This window comes from Bos grunniens, chromosome 29 (assembly GCF_055505025.1).
Source record: "Bos grunniens cultivar Pamir isolate PY7600 chromosome 29, Bosgru_T2T1.0, whole genome shotgun sequence".
Taxonomy (NCBI): domain Eukaryota; kingdom Metazoa; phylum Chordata; class Mammalia; order Artiodactyla; family Bovidae; genus Bos; species Bos grunniens.
The window spans coordinates 5,812,215-5,831,912 of record NC_141193.1 but is presented as its reverse complement, the minus strand read 5'-3'; the positions used below and the strand labels follow the sequence as shown (position 1 = coordinate 5,831,912).

The window sequence follows — 19,698 nt, the reverse complement described above, 5'->3', positions numbered from 1 at the left end:
ATTCTGTCCATTTGAGTTCATATATAGCCCCCACGGTCCAACTGGAATGCACATCCAGACAGCTTCCAAACTGTTGGAAATCATCCAAGGTCTGGTCTGGCCCAACTCACACCCCCAAAGCCCCATCCAGCATCTGTGCCCACTTCTAAACTGACAGGCCTTGTTTGGCATGTTCGTTATTGTAGTGTTGCCAAATACAAGTTCTTGTGCCTGACGCACAGCCCAAGCCTGTATTTATGGGTGGGTTGATGAGACTTGAAGGAATGAATCCTTTTGGGGAGGAACCTGTGGCTCAGTAAAGAATCTGCCTGCAGTGTGGGAGACTCAGGTTCAATCCCTGGATCGGGAAGATCACCTGGAGGAGGGCATGCAACCCACTTCAGTATCCTTGCCTGGAGAATTCCATGCACAGAGGGACCTGGTGGGCTACAGTCCCGTTGGCTTGCAAAGAGCTGGACAGAACTGAGCGACTAACACTTTCACTGGCAACAAAACCCAGCAGTGAGTTGAATACGGAGCAGTAAATGCTCTGACTTTCAAGTCTTCCAGCTGAGAGGCACATTAGGGAAGCCGTGTTGCAGCCGCCGGCTCCCTTTCAGCGTCGAACTGAGATACTGTACCTGCCTCTCGCCGCCACCCAGACAACCCGGCAGCGCAGGGCTCCAACGGGGCTGGGAATTGTGTTTACTCTCAAACCTGCATTCACTTTCGACTATGTCCCATCCATGCTCAAACTCGCCCCAGAACCAAAACAGTCGCCTTCCAGGAGGCTCTTGTCCGGTGCCGCCCCCGGGGAGCTGCGTTGGGAAGACTGAGCGGCCGGCCGAAGCCTGGGTCCGGCTGGATTCGGCACCTAAGCACTCTGGAACTACCATTCCCAAGATGCCTTACTCCCGCCGCCGACTCGAGGGCGGGGGAATCTCTTGTGTCATAGGTGCGCGAGGCTGTCGCGGAGTGATGACGTAAGGCCCCGGGCTCCCGGCCTGTCAGTCAGAGCGCAGCGGGGTACTCGCCGGTGGGCCCGCTGGGCCGGCGCAGCCATGGCGGCGGTGTTTGACCTGGACCTGGAGACAGAGGAAGGCAGCGAAGGCGAGGGCGAGCCAGAGCTCAGCCCCGCGGTGAGTGGTCCGCCCGGGCGCCGCTTGATCCCGGCTCGATCCCGTCGTCCAGGCGATGGGATCGCCCGGGCACCCCCTGGCAGAGAGGGCTCGGGTCCCGCAGACGCTGGTTTGTCTCAGATCCCAGCCACTGTTAAGATCTGACCCTCTCCACACCGCGATCTATCCTGCACGCTCCCAGCCCTTCCCCTGCGTCTCCCTATTCTGCCCTCGCCTCTCCTCCCCAGTCCTGGTCCATCGCCTACCAGCTCCCATTCCTGACCCTCTCTTCTGGGCTAAGCAGTCCAGCTTTGGGGAGAGGGAGCCTGGCACCTCCCTTGGCTCTTACCCCTCGGTTTCTCACAGGACGCGTGTCCCCTCGCGGAGTTGAGGGCGGCTGGCCTGGAGTGAGTGAGGGTCGTGTTGGGGGAGGAGGGAATGGGCTGGGGAAGGGGACCTGAGGAGCGCAGGAGCGCATTGCCCCCATTAACCTCCTGTGTCCGCAGGCCTGTGGGACACTATGAGGAGGTGGAGCTGACTGAGAGCAGTGTGAACCCGGGCCCCGAGCGCATCGGTCCCCACTGCTTTGAGCTGCTGCGTGTGCTGGGCAAGGGGAACTATGGCAAGGTACTGGCTCTCCTCCTTCCTGACTGGCCTCATAGCCTCAGTTTTGCTGCATCAAAGCATCTCAGAACTAATTAGACTTGTAGGGACTACCCTGGCAGTCCAATGATTAAGACTCTGCACTTCCAGTACAGGGGTGCAGGTTCGATCCCTGGCCAGGGAACTAAGATCCCACCTGTGGAGCTGCCAAAAAATTTAAAAAATAAAATGAAATTAGACTTGTAAATCAGCGGAGCCTCTGATTGAACTCAGAGGGAAGGAAGAAAGAGCAAATCCTCTCAGAATTAGACTTGAACTCTTTACTACCCCACCCCTGGGTGGGCCTAGGCTTCTTGGTCCCAGTACCAGAGCTTCAGGGTGGAGCTTTTTGAAGATAGGGATGGAATGGGAGGTTGATCCTGTCTCCCCTGCCCTACAGGTGTTCCAGGTGCGAAAGGTACAGGGCAGCAATCTGGGCAAAATATATGCCATGAAAGTCCTGAGGAAGGTGAGTCATTCATTTTTCCAACAGCTCATCACTGAGTGACTGCCATTCCCAGTGCACTATGCCGGGCTTTTTGGGGACAGGAGTGAATGTGCGAGAGAAGATGGTCACTGTCTTGAACATTTGCTTGTTTATCATCAGTTTCGATTATGTTGTTTTGCTGTACTTCTCAACTGTGGACCCTGTTGCCTCCCAGGGATCATTTAGCAGTGTCTGTGTACATTTTTGAGTCATGACTAGAGGGGGGCTGCTACTGGTACCCAGCGGGTTGAGGCCAGGGATTCTGCTAAAGACCCTGCAGTGCAAAGATAGCCCCCCACCACAAAGAATCGTCTGCCCCAAACACCATGAGAGCGGAGGTTGAGGAACACCATGTTGTTGTTCAGTCGATAAGTCGTGTCTGTATGGGTTCTGCTTCTGTGAAGAACTGACTCATTGGAAAAGACCCTGATGCTGGGAAAGATTGAAAGCAGGAGGAGAAGGGGACAACAGAGGATAAGATGGTTGGGTGGCATCACCGACTCGATGGACATGAGTTTGAGCAAGCTCCAGGAGTAGGTGATGGACAGGGAAGCCTGGCATGCTGCAGTCCATGGGGTTGCAAAGAGTCGGACACGACTGAGCAACTGAACTGAACTGAAGTCATGTCTGACTCTTTGTGACCCCATGGACTGCAGCACACCAAGCTCCTCTGTCTTCCACTATCTCCCGGAGTCTGCTCAAACTCTTTTGAGCATCAGGGTCTTTTCCAGTGAGTTGGCTCTTCACATCAGATAGCCATGCTACTGGGATAATAAGCCCATCCCTGGAAAGGATGGTCACTGATAGCAGTAGACTGCGGAGAAATATAGCGGAGTGATAGAGGCTGGCCAGGAAGGGTCATGACTGCAGGGGGGCTGAGGGAGTCCTGGGCACATACCTTCTAACCCATCGCTGCCTCTGCAGGCCAAAATTGTGCGCAACGCCAAGGACACGGCACACACGCGGGCCGAGCGGAACATTCTGGAGTCGGTGAAGCACCCCTTCATTGTGGAACTGGCCTATGCCTTCCAGACTGGCGGCAAACTGTACCTCATCCTCGAGTGCCTCAGCGGTACGAACGGGGACGCAGCCGGGGGGCAGGCAAGGCCAGGGAACCAGCGCAGGGAGCTCTGGTGGGGGAGCTGGGAGAGGTGTAGGGAGCAGAACGGCGGGGGCCCCACCTCATCCATCCCTCCATCCATCCGTTCATGCGTGCATACATTCATTCATTCAGCAAACGTCTGTCCAGCGCCTCTTGTGTTCCTCCCCTGTGTGGGGGTGGATGGGAATGGTGGGAGTTGGTAGAGACGTCCAGAGGGTTGTTCTGTCCGTTTCCACTGCGACTCCGTCACATCCCGGTCCTCTGTCCTGCGTTCCCTGCATCCAGTTAGACCCCAGTCCAGGTGGCTTATTCTCTCCGTCCTCTCTGCCCTCGGGGGGAGGGGAGGAGTCCCAGCACTTTCTTCACTAGCCTCGAAGGCTCCAGCTCACTCCCTTCCTAGTGTCTCCTCCATGAACTCCCAGGGTCAGCACGGGATTGTCCCCGCCCTCCTGCTCAGAGCTCCATGCCTCCCCGTACCTGCCTGGATGGTCTCCTTGGGCCCGGTGTCTCCTGCTCACCAGGACGTGATCTGGGCCTGTTCTTCCTGCTGACCCCAGCTGTACCCACGAACCCCGGGGGCTTCATCCCCTGCATGCCATCTCTGCATGCCCTTAAGTCTCACCGCTGCCATGGACTTTCTCTGTCCGCTCATGTGGGGGTGGATTGTGTCCGCCTGTCCCCTCTGTGCAGGTTTTGGGGTTAGGCTCTCGGAGCTGTAGCCTCGGGCTGGCGTATCCGAGCGTCCATGTGCATCCGTCTCCCCATTAGACTGAGCATCCTGAGGGCCGTGGCTGGGTCTCTTCATCTCTGTCCCCAGCTTCACCCCACACAGGGCCGGGCACCGAGTAGGCGTCGGTAGATGTTTGCTGAATTGAATTGAATCCCCACGGCAGCTCTGGGAGGCAGGTAGGGCGGGAATTCTGAGCCCCACTCTCCCCGAGAACAAACCGAGACTCGGCGAGCAGAGGAGCTTGGTCCCGGCACGCAGCTGCTAACGTGTTTGTGTCACAGGTGGTGAGCTTTTCACGCACCTGGAGCGAGAAGGCATCTTCCTAGAAGACACGGCCTGGTGGGTGTTACCTCTTGCCTCCCTCCTGAGTGGGTCCAGGGCCTGGGCCTGGCTCCAGCCCCACCCTGGCCTTCACTCTGTCCTGTCCCTGCAGTTTCTACCTGTCGGAGATCACACTGGCCCTGGGCCATCTCCACTCCCAAGGCATCATCTACCGGGACCTCAAACCTGAAAACATCATGCTCAGCAGCCAGGGTGCGCCCATGTGGGGAGGGCTGAGCCCAGTGGAGGGCAGGGGGGCTGGGCCCTGACCCTCTAGCATTCTCCCTCAGGCCACATCAAACTGACGGACTTTGGCCTCTGCAAGGAGTCGATCCACGAGGGCGCCGTGACCCACACCTTCTGCGGCACCATCGAGTACATGTAAGTGGCAGCCGGCTGGGCCCAGGGACGGACAGCACAGTCAGGCAGGGCTTGGTCTGACTGGCGGTTCCACCTGGCCCCCAGGGCCCCTGAGATTCTGGTGCGCAGTGGCCACAACCGGGCGGTGGACTGGTGGAGCTTGGGGGCCCTGATGTACGACATGCTCACTGGATCGGCAAGTCCAGCCTCCTCGGGAGGGCGGGTGTCAGGGCGGGAGGAGGGGCCCCTTCCGGGGCAGGGGTGGCCCGTGGGCGGCCTGCAAGGCGCCTCTCACCCTCTGCCTTCTCCAGCCGCCCTTCACTGCAGAGAACCGGAAGAAAACCATGGACAAGATCATCAGAGGGAAGCTGGAGCTGCCCCCCTACCTCACCCCGGATGCCCGGGATCTTGTCAAAAAGGTGGGTTCCCTCTTGCACTCGGTCCTGCCCCGTCTTCTCTCCCAGGCCCTGCATGTGTGCCTGAACCCCCCTGGGTCGGGGTTGCTGGACCCCCCACCCCGCTGACACACACACCAAACACTGTATGTTTGGGGAGAGAGCACTTGCTATGGGGTCCGAGACGTCAGCTGTGATGCAGACCAGCTGCCGACCCTGGACAAGTCTCTGCGCCTGCGTGCTAAGTCGCTTTGGTCGTGTCCAACTCTTTGCGACCCCATAGACTGTAGCCTGCCAGGCTCCTCTGTCCGTGGGATTCTCCAGGCAAGAACACTGGAGTGGGTTGCCATGCCCGAGTCCTAATCAGTGAGACTCGCTGCTCTCCTCAAAAAGGCGATCCTTGGGGATCGAGGTTGGGAGGGCAGGCACCCCATCCAGATTGCAAGTTGCACTCCCATGAATTTCCCCTTGGGGCAATGCCAGCAACCAGAGACCTTTGCAAAGGCTTCGTGGAGAAGGGGGTACCTTTGGACCAAACCTTGGAAATCCTGAGGGTGTCAGCAGGGGGAGACCACACTCCAGAGCTCCCACCACAACCTACAACCCCCGTGTCACTGTTCCCCACCCCCTTTCTGAACGCTCGGTCTGTAACTCTGCCTGAGACCTGACCCTCTGCCCTTGTCCTGCAGTTCCTGAAGCGGAATCCTAACCAGCGGATTGGAGGGGGCCCCGGGGATGCTGCTGATGTGCAGGTGAAACCATCGTGAGGGGGCAGGCTGAGCTCCCAGGGTGCCTGGATGCTCAGTGGGCGGGGCCTCAGGGCAGAGGGTGTTTTTAAGGGAGCCAGGGTTTGACATGTTGGCATGTTGCTGGGCACTCTATTCACAGAGGCACCCCTTCTTCCGGCACGTTAATTGGGATGACCTCCTGGTCCGCCGTGTGGACCCCCCTTTCCGGCCTTCCCTGGTGAGTGGAGGCCTCGCTGGCCAAGGGGCAGGTGGGGGGGTGGGTGCGGGGCTGGTGGGACTGGTTGTGGAGTGGGTGGGGGGCGGGTGGGGGCCCCGGGGGCCCCTTCCTGGACGCCTCTGATCCTCCCTCCCGGGCGCCCACAGCAGTCGGAGGAGGACGTGAGCCAGTTTGACTCCCACTTCACGAAGCAGACGCCGGTGGACAGTCCAGACGACACGACGCTCAGTGAGAGTGCCAACCAGGCCTTCCTGGTGAGGTCGTGGGCCTGAGGGGTGGGGGCTGGGGCCGGGGCCGGGGCCGTGGCCAAGGAGCCGCTGACCCCGAGTGTCGCTCGGTCTCTGCCCCCAGGGCTTCACGTACGTGGCGCCCTCCGTCCTGGATAGCATCAAGGAGGCCTTCTCCTTCCAGCCCAAGCTGCGCTCGCCCAGGCGCCTCAACAGCAGCCCCCGGACCCCTGTCAGGTACCGTGGGGGCGCGGCCGGCTCCAGCTGTGGCTCTGCCGCCAACCCTGGGGCTGCCCTGGCCGTCTCGTGACCAGCCTCAGCCTCCGCTTCTCCATCTACTGTGGGGACTCCTGTGGGTGGGCACGTGACCACAGGGCCTGAGCCCCAGGCATGGGGACGGGGAAGGGGGAGAGTCACCCCTCCTGGCCCGGGCCAAGAAGATGCTGATTTGGCTTCGATTTCCCCTGCAGCCCCCTGAAGTTCTCGCCCTTCGAGGGGTTCCGGCCCAGCCCTGGCCCACAGGAGCTCGTGGAGCCCCCACTACCTCCTCTGCTGCCACCGCCGCCACCACCACCGCCCTCGAGCACTGCCCCTCTCCCCATCCGACCCCCCTCGGGGACCAAGAAGTCCAAGAGGGGCCGCGGGCGCCCTGGGCGCTAAGAGTATGGGTGGGGATACGGGCGGCAGGACCCTAGGCCAGTTCCAGAGACCTGGAGCCGTGCCTAGGGGTGCAGGAGTGACAGGTGTGAGTCAGTCTCTATTGGGGTGGCCATACCCCGGAATCATGACCACCAAGGGCTGTAGGCTATGGCTGCCAGTTGAGGGGGCACCCACCTGGCCTCCTGCAGTTGAGCCATGCCCTTGGAGAATTAAAAGGATTGAATCATGGCACTGACCTGGCTCTTCCTTGGCTTCCAGGGCAGAGGTGGTGCCCGGACGAATCCCAGCTCAGGGATGGGAAGGGTCATGACAGGACCACAAATCCACGGAGCTGGACGGATTTTATTTCCGTTGACTGTTCAGAGCACCTGGGGACGGATGGCCTTGCTGGAGGGGCTGGGGATACGCAGACTTGGGGACAGAACTACTGGGGGGGCTGGGGCGGGTGTGACAGTCCAAGGCTCTCCAAGCAGGGGTGACCTGAGTCCAGGGCAGCTATGTGCAGCTGCGGCAGCTCAGAAGCAGAGGGACGGTGGCTGGGGTGCGGCCGCAGGGCCCGTGCCTACAGCGCGGTGACGTGGAGGCCCTGGCCGCTGGCTGCCCGGGAGCTGTCATCCCAGGCCGCGCTCCCAGCGAAGGCGTGCAGGTCACTCAGCAGGGCCTCGGCGCTGCCCCCTGAGCCCGCAGGCCCCTGGCAGCTGAGGCCCAGGCCGCCCTCCGTGTCATCGTTGTGCACTGCCCCGGCCGGCTCGGTGGCCTGCGGCGGGCTGGGCCCCTCTCCCCGCCGCTCCTCTTCCTGGGATCTGCGCTCCTCTTGGCCACTGAGCAGATCATAGTCGTCTTCCACGTCCTGCTCGTCCTCTTGCTGCTCTGGGTCCTCATCTGGTGAACCCAGCTCGGCCCGGAGCCAGCGGCCTGGTGGGCTGGCCCAGAGCAGGCGGCGAGTGCGGCCCCAGAGCGCAGCTCCCAGGCGGGCCGGGTGGTAGTAGCCCCCCGAGTCCCGGCTAAGGCGGCGCCAGGCCAGCGCCAGGCCAGCAACCAGCAGCAGGAGCAGAAGCAGCAGCAGGACAACAGTGACTGAGGAGCTGGAGCCACTGTCACTGCTGTTGGAGCCCAGGGCCCCGGGCAGGGCCAGCAGTGTCCAGAGCCCTAGGGCACGGGGCAGATCCTGCGGGGAGAAGGGCAGAGGGTCACTGCGTGGGTCGGTCGTCTCTTGGGCAAGTTTGGGACAATCAGCAGAAAAGCCCAAGTGCTTACTCACTCACGAAGGCCTGTCCTGGGTCTGTGATAGCCAGCCAGCCATGCCCCCCTCCCTCCCACTGCACCACAGAAGCCTGCTCCTGCCTGGGGCCTGTGCCCTGGCTGCGCCTTCTGTCTGGAATGCTCCATCCCCAAGTGCCACCCCCACCCCCCCACCCCCTGCCCCCCGGCTCCCTTCTCGCCCTGGCTCTGGGCGCCTTCAGTGAGGCCTCACCTAGGTGGATGCCTACCTTGACATTCACTCCTGCGGCCAGCCCTGTTCACCCACCCCTCCCCAAAACGGGGATCGCTCTGCTTGTGTGCCATGCTTATCGTTTTATCTTCCCACCAGAAAAACAAGGATCTTTTTGGCTTAAGCACCTGAACAACTCCTAGCCCAGAGTAGGGGCTCAAGAAATATTGGCTGAGTGTGTTAAGACTCTGCCCCCGCCCCAGGAGGCAGGGCGATGGAAGGGAAGGAAGGCAAGGCTGGCTCTTCCTGAGGCTCAGGAGGGAGGCACCCAACCCCAAGGCGACTCTTTCCTTCTATTTGGCCAAGTCCCAGGACGGGGGTCACTGAGACCCCTCTTCCTCCCAGCTGTGGGACCGCCCCAGCTGCAGCGTTTCCGTTAGACTGCGTCCCAGGGGGCCTCAGGCTTTCAGGGCCAGGGGCTGGGGAGGCGAGTGCAGCTGCCGGAGGAAGCCTGCGGTCGGAACAAGGCAGGTGGGGGGTGTGAGGGGGGAGGGGTGCCGAGGTGCTGCAGGCCTTTCCCTACCCGGGCTGCCTGCCTGGCTCCGGGGACACAAGTCTGCCTGCCTGGCTCCAGGGACGCAAGCAAGTCGAGAAGGCACGCGTGTTCCAGGCTCCAGAGCAGAGCAGGTGAGAGTCCCTCTAGGGGGTCTTGGGGAGGGGCCGAGGACACAGAGTGGGGCGCTGAGGACCACCCCCTGAATCCCAGGGAGGCCCAGGTCTAAGGTGAGGTGAGAGAAAGGCCCAGTCTCTGCCCCCTGTTTGTCCCACCCGGGTCTCCCACCTCTGCCGACGACCAACCCTACCTGACTGCTTAGTGTCCCCAGGCCTGTGAGGGGTCCTTCCCTAGCTCCCAGGGGGCCCAGACATTCCAGCCCTGACCTCCTGCAGCCCCTACCCCCAGGACCCAGTCGGCTCCATGCTCACCATCAGTGCCTCGCCTCTCAGCGCTGGGTTCCCACCTCCAGCTCTGGCTGTGTCGAGTGCAAAATGAGAGCTCCCGCTCTCGACAGCAGCTGCTGTTCATCGGCACTTCCGCTTCCTGCCCAGAACACCCTGCCCAGCCCTCCCACCAGAGGACCTCAGGACCACCCTGACCCACAGCAGATCCTCAGCGGCCTCTCACCTGGCCAGGCTGGGGCCATGGGGCCTGTGGCCTGGCCTCCGAGAGGAGGAGGAACTGGGCACCCGGCTCAAAGCAGGGCAGGCCCTGGAGGCATCCACAGGGCTTCTGCCTCTGATCTCCTACCTGACAGAAGTCAGGGAAGACTAGGGGGCATGCTTAGGGCCCCCTCTCTCGCATCTGTGAGCCTTGGCGGTGTCCCGTGTCCCCAGGTGCCCAGACTTCCTTTCCCAGCCCTACCCTTGCAGCAGAAGGGCCAGCCTGGCTTTTTAGAAAGAGCATTTTATTTGGAATGAAAATATAGAGCCCAATCCTCCTGCTTCCTCAGAGGAGGGAGCAGGAGGGCTGGCGGGGGGTGGGAGAGGTGGTCCCTCACAATATAAGTGCTCCTTGGTACAAAAATCCTCCAACAGTAACAAAGACCAAAGCCTAGCGGTGGTTCCAGCCTGGGCCCACGGGAGGGCTCCCCCCGCTCCCCCCCTACTCCGCCGAACCTGCCCCAGAAACCCTCAGCAGGGGGCAGGGGGGCAGCCAGCCAGCCTGCAGTCGGTGTGACAGAGGCTGAGTGAGAAAGGGGTGGTGGGGAGGAGGTGACGGGGAGCAGCGTCCGCGGACCGGGGACCTAGGCATCTCCATTCTCTATGCGGCTGAGCTGCTCCTCCAGGCGGCCAATGCGCTCGCCCTGCTCCCGGACCAGCGCTCTCAGTGTCTGCAGCTCCTGCATCACCTCCTCCAGCTTCCCGGCCTCCTGCAGGGACACCAGCAAGGGGCCCAGCGTTGCGGAGCCGCAGCCCTCCCCAAATCTACCATCGGGCAGGGGCCTGGGGCCCAGAGAGGGCAGTGAACGGTTCAGTCGGGCACAGCAGACCTGGGCAACACCACTCTGAGCTGAGGGGCACATACCCCAGCTCCAGCGAGGCTGCCACTGGGCATGGCGATGTTGGTGGAGGCCGCAGGCATGGAGGGCCCCGGGCGGGAGGTACCAGGGGCCGCGGCGGGCCGGCTGTCCGACAACACGTTGCGCCGGTTGACCTTCAGGTCCCGCTGTTTGCTGGGCACGTAGGCCTCCCGCAGGGAGATGAGGATGGGGCTGGCGTCCCGGCCGCTCACCCACTCCTCTGCCTCCAGGGCCGCCTCGGGCCCGGCCGTGTCGGGATACAGATCATCCTGGAAGAGGTCCGACTGCCCCGGGGGGCGGTGGAGGGAGGCCCGGGTCAGCTGGGGGCCCACCTGCGGGGTCCTCTTGTCTGGACCCTGAGCAGCCACCTCCTCGCCACTCTTCTGACCTCCAGGCTGGCAGCCTGGCAGCCTGTCAACCTGTCTTCCGATGGCCTGACCCCTAGTGACCTTTCTAAAGCTCCAATCTGTTCTTTCACTTCTCTTCTGGACGCCACCAACAGCTCCCTCTGAAGACTCCTCCCACCTCCCCAAGCAGGGGCCAGCTATGGGCTTCGTGGGACTCCGGGAGCCACGTCTGCGCCCTGTGGATTGTGAACTTCTGGGGCAGGCCCCGCTCCCTGGACGGGCTTGGCACGCTACACGGAACTCGGTTAACTCTGGCTGCAGAGAAACAGAGCTCGTTCAAGACTCTCGGCTGGGGCCCCGAGGCCAACCCACGCATGGCTGAATCCTCGCCTCCTGGGAGCCTCCACTGCAGCAGACTCCCTGGCTCTCACTGCTCCCACCTCCGTGCCTTCGCCTGGCTTACTACCCACCCCTCATGGAGACCCTACCCCAGCCGGGAGGTGGATCTTGCCATGCCTCCTACAGGGCAGACCTCCAAGGCTGCTCCGCGTCCGTCCAGAGCAAGGCCTCAGCTCACCCTGTGTCTCTTGCCCCAGCAGGGCACGCTGGCGTCCATGCGGCCCACTGATTACACTCGCACTTAGCCATGTCTCACTCACAGGCCTCACCTCGGTCACCCCCGTGTGGTCTGTCTGCTAGAGAAGGGAGCAGGTGAGCAGGGAACAAGGCGGCCTCACCTTTCTTGGCACAGTCATGACAATGGGCTCACACTTGCGCTCGTGCAGTTTGTAGAACCTGGGGAAGGGGGCGGAGGGAGGACCCATGGGTGGAACCTGCCCCTCTACCAGCTCTCCCAGCTCCCTCTGCTCTCTGCATCCAGTCCTTCCCCTGAGCCCTCCCATGGGCTGACCTCGACCCTGGAGCCTCTGTGGGCCAGTTCCTGTTTCTGAGCAGCCTCCTGTGATCTGACCTTTCACCCTGGGTGCCTAGGGTCCAGCTCCCGCCCCCACCCCATCCCCCTTCAGCTGGCCTCCTCAGCAGCCCTTCTTACCGGGCAATCTCACACTTGCTGACCTCCAAACCCCTCTTGGGCATGCTCCCCATGCCCCTCTGGGGCTCTTTGCTGGTGAATGTATTCAGGAAGTGGATGTAGGGGGGCTCGTCTGTGATCTCAAAGTACCGGATGCTGGAGTCGCCCTGGAGGGTGGGGGGGGCAGAGGTCAGCACCAGGGCCCGCCTCTGTCTTCTCTACCACCCTACCCCCGCCCTACCCAGCCCCACCTTGCCACAGACGTAGACCACGTTGGTATCAGGGTCATAGAAGGGCAACAGAGCTCCGTTGCTAGAGTCCAACTCCTGCAGGGCCATGGGCTCCCTGAAGTTTCCCTGGCACGTGGGGTGAGGGACAGTTGGGCCAGGTCAGAACCTGCTTCCTCCCCTCACCATCCCAGCCCTGCTTCGAGACTGGCCCCGACCAGCCCCACACACCAGCCGGCACTGCCTCTAACACTCTCACCCTCTAGCCACACGTGCCCCACTGGCCTCGCTGGCGCCCCTCCACTCCACGGTCCCATTTTCCCCTGCCGATTCCAGGCCTTCAGATGACTCCCAGGCCACCAACCAGGTGCTGAGAAAGTCCCCACACTTTGGGAGCCAGGCTGCAGGGTAGCACTAACCCGTTCCCTGAGGGGCCCCTGGAGGTCACTTACAGGATAAGGCTGGGGGACAGAGCACTTCAGAGGAAGGGCTGGGAGGCTTCCTGGAGGAGGGGGCCTCTGCACTGGGGCTCCAAGGATAGCCAGAGTGGAAATAGATAAGCAAAGGAGGCAGGGGCCTTTCAGGAGCCAAGAATGCTGCTGCCAGCAGATGTGGAGGCAGGTGGGGGAGGCCAGAGAGCAGGGACAGGGAGAGAAGAGGCCGGCAGGGCTGGGGTCCTGGGTGCCTCAGGGGCCAGGCTGACAACCTGGGAGGGACAAGCCTCTCCAGGTGACTTCACCCTACTTGCCCAGGGTGGAGCCTGTCCTGCGTCCGCCCCTCAGGGCAGCCACAGCCACTCACTGGATCCCAGAGCGCCAGTTGCCGCTCGCTCATGCGGCTGAAGCCTGTGGTGAACACCTTGCCATCGGCCAGGAAGATGGCCCGCATGGGCCGGGCTCCCTCGTGAGCCTTCTCCCGCTCCTGCGGAGGAGACGGAGGGATTGGTCTGTGCGGTGCACCGGAAGAGCCCCTTCGCCAGTCCGCGGTCGTCCTCACCCTCTGGGGCCGCATACCGCCACCAGGGTCCCCCGGCGGGGGTCGATGACGCGCACGCTCTTGTCCTTGCACGCGGTGCAGAAGAGGCTGCCGTTGCGGTTCCAGCTGACGTTGTAGATGAGGTCGGGGTGCAGGCTGTCCAGGCGGTACAGCTCCTCCGCCGTGCCCACGTTCCAGATGAGCACCATGTTGTCACAGCCTGCAGGGCGGGGGGGCCGTCAGCTCTGACCACCCTCTGGGGACCAGAGCCAGCGTTTCGACCTCCGTGGGCCTCAGCTTTCACGTGTGACGGGGCCGGGAGAGGGTGTGGTGAGGGGCGGGGCCAGGGGTCACGGGGCGGGGCCAGGGGCCACAGTGCAGACCTGCGCTAAGCAGCACGTTGCGGGCAGTTGGGTGCCAGGTGACGATGCCCACTCTCTTGGTGTGCCCCTCCAGCACCACCACCGGCTCTGTCAGCGGGGAAACCAGCCCGTTCTCCGGGATCTGCCACACCTGTCCGGGCGCGGGGGTGGGGTGGGGGAAGTGGGGAGGTCAGCGCAAGGCCAAGCTCGGCCCCGCTGCCAGGACCCTTGAATCATACTTGTGACCCCCGGCCCGCCACTGTCCCACGCCTCACCATGACCGTGCAATCCTCTGAGCCGCTGGCGATGACTTCGTCATTGTGGGGGCACCAGTCGATGTCCAGGACAGGTCCTGTGTGTCCACACACTGTCGGGTAGGCCTTGTCAATGCGACCGGTCTGCAGGCATGAGGGGGGGGCAGTCAAGGGGGCCCCAGGAGGCTCAGGGTCCGTCCCTCCCAGAGCTGAGTCCTCCCTTCCGTGGATGGGGAATGACGGGGTGATGTGGTCCCGCCTGGCACACAGGTGCCCAGCTGTGACTCTCGCTCTGCCTGCTCCTGACCCACCTACTCCTCACAGGTGTCACCGGGTGAGCAGGAAAAGTTGCCTCTGACCCTGATTCCTTGGCAATAAAAAAAAAAAAAAAAAACACCTTCTCCATGTGTGTTAGCACCTCCTGGGCAGTAAATCTGGATTCTAACACCTGCCCAGCAGTGTGGGGATGGGCACTTTATGGGCTGTGAAGTGAGCGGAGACTTGGCAGATGTGACCAAGCTGCCTCCAGTCTCTCCCCAGCTGTGACAGGGCCCACCTTGCTTAGGGGGAGCACCAGGAAGGCACCGCCCCCGCTGGCCTCCACAATCACTGCCAGGAACTTGGGGTTGACGGCGCAGAAGGTGCTGTCCCAGGTGACACGGGACACTCGGATGTCCTCATAGCACTGGTCATTCTTGACAGGCTGCCCAAACACATGTCGGAATTTGCTCTGCCGGACCACTTTGCGAAACATGACTGCACGGTAGAGAAGCATAAGTCAGCCTTTGCCCAACCCGACAATCCCTAACCCTCCCAGGGCTGCACAAGGGGTGGTGGGGAGGATGCAGCCGGCGATTTGGTCCTTATAACCTGCCCGGCTCTCAGTTTCCCTGGTTACAAACAAAATAGGGTCACAGTGCAGGTCTGGCTGCCTCTCTTCAATGGGGATCTGAAGGTAGAAATGCATTGACCTCCAGCAAAGCCACTGCTGAGACCTGAGGGGTTTGGGGGGACTCTCCCAGGCTCTGATATGTGTGGGGGAGGTGGGAGGTGCCCAGCCAGTGCAAGCCTAGCTTCTTGGTGGGTCTCAGTCGCCAGCAGGGCCCTTTCCCCCCAGGATTTGGTAGCAGGGTGATGGGGAGGACAGACAGAGGAGGCAGGAATGATCTCCACTAGGACGCTGCGTTAGGCCACAGTGCTGGGTCCCACGGAATGTGCAGTGCCTGCAGGAATGTGCAGGGAGCCCCAGGCCGGTCCAGGGGGTCTGGCAGGACTGGGCGGGGTCAGGGCGCCGCTCCCAGCCACCGAGCCTCCGAGCTCAGCTCGGAACGGGGTCCAAGGTGAAGCAGGAGTCTAACTTCAAGGATTCTGGCTCCTCAGAGGGGAGACTGAGCAGCCAAGGGGAGTTGGGACTGACGGTGGGGCACCGCGGAAGGGGAGTGCTCCTCGGACTTGCGACCCCCATCCCAGCTCCCCGCGATCTGCCCCTGAAGTCCTGCCCAACCCCTACGCCCGCGCCCCCAGCCCCAATCCATCGTGCTCACCAGGGACGCCGAGAGGCTGCAGCACCGTCCTCGTCCTCGGGTGGCTCTGGATCCCAGTCTCTGGGAAGCAGGAAGCGGGAATCAGGAAGTGACAGAGGAGCAAGAGGCGGGGAACAGGGGGCGGGGCGGGGCTCACGGGGGCGGGGCCGAGGTCACGCGTGGAAGGGCGGAGCTGGAGGCTGCAGGCAGGAGCCTGGTGGCCAGGAGCACGAGGAGCGCGCGGGGCCGAAGACTCCAGGGGCACCGGGGCGGGGCCTGGGCGGGGCCTGGGCGAGCCCCGCCCCTCGGACCCCCGGGTCCCTCTAGGGCAGAGGGGCAGGGGCCGGGATGAAGATGGGGCCGGAGTGGTGCAGCCTGGCCGCAGACTGCCGGTTTCTCTTCTTGCTCCTCTTGTCGGCCTCCTCGGGAGTCGCCAGGGTCGGGTGCAGCCCCGCCCTCCCAGTCCCCCACCTCAGTGAGTACTTCCCGATGGAGTCCACCTTGACTCCAAAATATACCCTGATGCTGGGAAAGATTGAGGGCAGGGGGAGGAGGGGCGACAGAGGATGAGACGATTGGATGGCATCACCGACTCAATGGACATGAGTTTGAGCAAACTCATGAGATAACTCGGGAGATGGTGAAGGACAGGGAAGCCTGGCGTGCTGCAGTCCATTGGGTGGCAAAGCCAGAGTCGGACAAGACTTCGAGACTGAAGGACAATATATTCGTGTGCCTCTTAAGTTACAAAGGTACCTCCTCTTGGTACAATGTAAATAAAACAGCGGTGTTTTATGAGGCGGGTGGAAGACCCAGCCCTCCCATTCTTCCTGGTGCACACCTTTGGGTCCTGCCCAGCCTCCTTACTGAAAAGAGAAATAGTGCTATGACCTGCAGACCCCTCACACCTTCCCTCCTTTCCTCAACCACCTCCCTGCAAAGCCTGGAAGTTTGGCCACAGACCCCTCCCTCCTCCTGGCCAGTTCTTGAGACCGGCCTCCCCGATCTACCCATCCCTCTCCCACCCTGGGAGGCTTCAGTTCAGTCGCTCAGTCGTGTCCGACTCTTTGTGATCCTGTGGACTGCAGCACGCCAGGCCTCCCTGTCCATTGCCAACTCCCGGAGTTTACTCAAACTCATATCCATTGAGTCAGTGATGCCATCCAACCATCTCATCCTCTGTCATCCCCTTCTCCTCCTGCCTTCAATCTTTCCCAGCATCAGGGGCTTTTCCAGTGGGAGGCTTAGGTGTCCCTGTAAGTCCCACAGGCAGGATCTGCATCCTCCAATCGGGTATTCAGTCTCTGTTTGATGCCAAAGCCCTTGCCTTTCCCACTGCTCCATATCTCCTAGGACAGGCCAGTCCTTCCAGCCCAGGACAGAGTGTGGGAGGCTTGGAAGAGAGAAGGCAGTCACGAAACTTCCTTCTCCATCATGTCCCCCCAGGCAATAGTCAGGGGCCTGACTAAAGCCCACACCAGATCCCCGGCCCCTCACCCTGCCCTTCCTCACCACTTGATGCAACCCCCACGGTCATTGCCCCTCCTCCACCTGTTACTATCCTCCATCCTCCCTGTGCACGTGGTTCAGTGACACTGACTCTCCTATCCCTGCAATATTACCACCTTCCTTCCCACCCCAGGGCCTTGGCACATCCTGTTCCTTCCATCTGGAAATTCTCCTCACCCCCCCATCTTGAAAAGGCTCCATCCCTCGCTTCCTCCAGGTCTCAGCTCAGATGTCTTCTCTGAGGGCCCTCCCTGACCATCCCCCTCACCCATCACTCTCTGGTCCTTACTTGTTCCCCCCGTATGTTCTTAATCACTACATTGTGTTATATTATGTAACTATTATATATTTGCTTTCATTTATTTTTTATTTTTGGCTGCACTGAGAAGCTTGTGGGATCTTAGTTCCCTGATAAGGAATCAAATCCACACTGTCAGCAGTTAAACTGAGAGTCCTAGCCACTGGACTGCCAGGGAAATCCCTAATTATCAGTGTATTTGCTGTTTGTCTGCCTCGTCCCACTAAGATGTCAGCAAATTGAGGTCCACACTTGGCCTGTTTCTCTCTGGATCCCCAGTACCTAGAACAAGCCCTGGCACACAGTCTGTGTTCAATTAATGTACATTGAATGAACGAATGAACAGCAGCTCTGAATGCGTAATTGAAAAATGTTCATATTTACAGCTCTCAGAGTCCACGTCTGGTCCCTATGAAGGAGAGGGAAGTGTGTCTCTCACCTGCAGAGGCAGGAGTCTTCCAATGGGCCACAGGAGCCCAGCCCATTGAGTGTGTTAGGCGTGAGGTGGAGGGGCTGTGGAATGTGGGGGGTAGGCCCTCCTTTCACCCCCTCTGGCCTTGGGGGTGCATGTTTCCTCCAGTACAAAACCCTCCTTTGTGGGCTAGCAGGAGAACTCCTCTTTATCTCACAAAACCCTTCATGATGCTGCTCTTTCTCCTGGATAGCAAGTACCCATTATGAGTGGGGGGTCCCTCTTGGGACCTTGAAGGAGGGATTCTCCAAGAGGTGGGGTTAGGAGAATGAACCAGAGTTGAAGCCAGGTGGCTGGCACTGAGGATTTAATCCCTGATCTGCCTGTCATATGGAAAGGCTTTAGGATCCCTACCTGGGAGAAGGAGGAGGGGTACTCTGCGAAGGGTCCATAGTACAGACCCTGCCCTCAGGAAGTGTACAAGTCCAAGTGGGTGGGGAGTGTGAAAACATTTGGAAAGTGGAGGAGGAGGCTGTGTGGTGGTGGGGGCAATGCCTGGTGGGCAGGATGCTGCCACATGGGCTCTGGTGGGTCTGCACTGTCCTGGGTGTCAGTGAGGCCCGGGGATGCCCGCTGGCATAATCAAACTAATGGCTAACAATTATTAAGCACTTACTCTGTGCCAGGCAAGGATCTTTGAACTTCACAGGGATTAACACTGAGAAAATGGAACCATTATTATGATCCCCATTGTACAGATGAGGAAACTGAGTCTCAAAGAGGCCAAGAGCCTTGCTGAGGATCACACCCCTGGTGAATCGTGGCAAACCAGGATTCAAACGACCTCTGAGGGACATTGGAGACCATGCCCTAATCCCATTCAAAATGGAAGGCTGGCTGGAAAAGTACTTGACAAGTGCTTGATAAATATTTGCTGAATGAATGAATTCAACAAATTTGTGCCTGTCCAGAAATCTCTCTCCCACCAGCTTCGGTGGCCAGAATTCCAGGAAATACTATGATTATGCTGCTGGTATCACCATCACCAGCACCCAGCCTGCTTCCATCCCTGGGTTTGGCTAATGATCACAACAGCCAAATTTGCAAAGGGAACATTATCACCCCATTTTACAGAGGAGGAAACTGAGGCAAAGACAGGCCTGGGAACCAGAACCCAGATCTTACTGAACCACTTCAGCCTGCCTTTGTAGCAAGCACTGCTGGGAAGGGTAGCACTTAAAAGGTCATTAACCTTTACACCTACTGGTAAGAGCACCCCTCAGCTTCTAAAGGTCACAGTGCTGAGCTTCAGGGAAAGGGTGTTAGGGGGTGGGGTGAAAGGAGACAGAGTTCATGGTTTTAGAACCCCAGGGACTGAGAGAAAGCTGGGTGGGGTGAGTGCCAGGAGAGAGTAATGGGTATGAAAAGGAAGTGGGGTGGGGGAGTCTGAAAATAGACCTTTAGCACTTCCTAGTTTTTCTTGCAGGGTCTGCAGCTGGAGACGGAAGAGGCCGGCTCTGCTTGGAGACACCGTGTGACCTCCAAGGGGCCTGTGCTGTCCCTGGAACCACTGGTCCCAGAGTTCTCTGCTGGGACATCTTCCCATCTCTGCATCTGGGCTGAGAGTGTGGAAGGGGCTGAGGCAGAGGCAGGACCAGGGCACTCTGTGCCTCCTCCATGGTGGGGAGTGGGCAGGTGAACACTCACTGAACCCTCAAACGTAGCAGACCTTGAAGTCCCCTGGAGCTGCCCAAGGCACAGAGGTGGCCCCAAGCTCTCTCAGGCCACCTGGCCGTCTGCAGCCCAGAGCTGATCATGGGCACAGCTGATCTGCCCAGAAGCTCACAGGATCCCAGGTGCTCTGGCCAGGTGCCCCCTCCTTCCATCATCCCCAGCCCCTGCATCCCTGGATGTCTACGAAGCATCTGTTCACTGAGCCCCTTCTGTGTGCCAGTTCCTGCCAGCACCTCACACACCTTCTCATTTAATCCTCACGATGCCAGATGCAACAGGAGCTCAGGGGGTGAAGCGGCTTGTCCAGAGTCACCCGGAGCTGGATTGGAATCCAGTCTTGTTTGCTCTTGCCTCTGTGCTCATCACTTTGCTGAAGGAAGTCGGGCCCCAGCCTCACTGCCTGTTGGGGTAGGGGATTGGAGGAGAAGGCTGCCAAGTCCGCTTGTGGGCCGCTAAGGCCCCAGGCTCCCGATGGCTCCTGCATTCCTCCCTTCTCTTTAGGGACTTCCTCCTGGGCTCCTTGTATCCAG

General features: G+C 60.6%; 3 protein-coding genes and 1 long non-coding RNA gene across 11 annotated transcripts; 2 read left to right on the top strand and 2 right to left on the bottom strand.

Annotated features, from left to right (window-relative positions):
- Positions 1-956: 956 nt before the first annotated feature.
- RPS6KB2 (ribosomal protein S6 kinase B2) lies at positions 957-7,218 on the top strand. Of its 8 annotated transcripts, none has more exons than XR_015158028.1 (15): positions 957-1,118; positions 1,464-1,504; positions 1,604-1,724; positions 2,140-2,208; positions 3,151-3,298; positions 4,340-4,397; positions 4,492-4,592; positions 4,670-4,760; positions 4,845-4,913; positions 5,051-5,158; positions 5,824-5,886; positions 6,023-6,100; positions 6,250-6,354; positions 6,452-6,564; positions 6,798-7,218. XR_015158028.1 is itself a non-coding variant. In XM_086385408.1 (15 exons), the coding sequence occupies exons 1-15, from the start codon at positions 1,041-1,043 to the stop codon at positions 6,985-6,987; spliced, it is 1,455 nt and encodes a 484-aa protein (XP_086241534.1). In that variant the 5' UTR covers positions 957-1,040; the 3' UTR covers positions 6,988-7,218. The 8 variants fall into 8 exon arrangements, 5 of the variants coding, with proteins under 5 accessions (XP_086241534.1, XP_086241533.1, XP_086241538.1 ...); XR_015158027.1 differs by having other exon boundaries at positions 6,247-6,354; XM_086385408.1 differs by having other exon boundaries at positions 4,845-4,935.
- Positions 7,219-7,311: 93 nt separating this feature from the next.
- Positions 7,312-9,867, bottom strand: PTPRCAP (protein tyrosine phosphatase receptor type C associated protein). Its single transcript, XM_086385420.1, has 2 exons — positions 9,404-9,867; positions 7,312-8,155 (listed from the first exon to the last, which is right to left on the bottom strand). Exons 1-2 carry the CDS (start codon positions 9,404-9,406, stop codon positions 7,550-7,552), a joined length of 609 nt encoding a protein of 202 aa, XP_086241546.1. The 5' UTR covers positions 9,407-9,867; the 3' UTR covers positions 7,312-7,549.
- On the top strand, positions 8,696-11,613 carry LOC147341785 (uncharacterized). The gene is made up of 2 exons (XR_015158038.1): positions 8,696-9,106; positions 11,000-11,613. It is a non-coding gene; the product is annotated as an uncharacterized LOC147341785 (long non-coding RNA).
- On the bottom strand, positions 9,866-15,298 carry CORO1B (coronin 1B). The gene is made up of 11 exons (XM_086385406.1): positions 15,237-15,298; positions 14,249-14,448; positions 13,714-13,836; positions 13,460-13,589; positions 13,115-13,296; positions 12,903-13,022; positions 12,126-12,230; positions 11,896-12,041; positions 11,582-11,639; positions 10,503-10,781; positions 9,866-10,347 (listed from the first exon to the last, which is right to left on the bottom strand). The coding sequence occupies exons 2-11, from the start codon at positions 14,444-14,446 to the stop codon at positions 10,222-10,224; spliced, it is 1,467 nt and encodes a 488-aa protein (XP_086241532.1). The 5' UTR covers positions 14,447-14,448; positions 15,237-15,298; the 3' UTR covers positions 9,866-10,221.
- Between the last annotated feature and the right edge of the window lie 4,400 nt (positions 15,299-19,698).

What these genes read in the sequence shown, in the direction of transcription:
- RPS6KB2 (XM_086385407.1), top strand. Translation starts at nt 1,041, where the DNA reads ATGGCGGCGGTGTTTGACCTGGACCTGGAGACAGAGGAAGGCAGCGAA. An exon ending in CCCGGGATCTTGTCAAAAAG is followed by an intron (nt 5,159 to 5,823) that starts GTGGGTTCCCTC and finishes CTTGTCCTGCAG; the next exon opens with TTCCTGAAGCGGAATCCTAA. An exon ending in CCCCTTTCCGGCCTTCCCTG is followed by an intron (nt 6,101 to 6,246) that starts GTGAGTGGAGGC and finishes GGGCGCCCACAG; the next exon opens with CAGTCGGAGGAGGACGTGAG.
- CORO1B (XM_086385406.1), bottom strand. Translation starts at nt 14,446, where the DNA reads ATGTTTCGCAAAGTGGTCCGGCAGAGCAAATTCCGACATGTGTTTGGG. An exon ending in CAGAGGATTGCACGGTCATG is followed by an intron (nt 13,590 to 13,713) that starts GTGAGGCGTGGG and finishes GCGCCCGGACAG; the next exon opens with GTGTGGCAGATCCCGGAGAA. An exon ending in TCATGACTGTGCCAAGAAAG is followed by an intron (nt 10,782 to 11,581) that starts GTGAGGCCGCCT and finishes CCCCCGGGGCAG; the next exon opens with TCGGACCTCTTCCAGGATGA.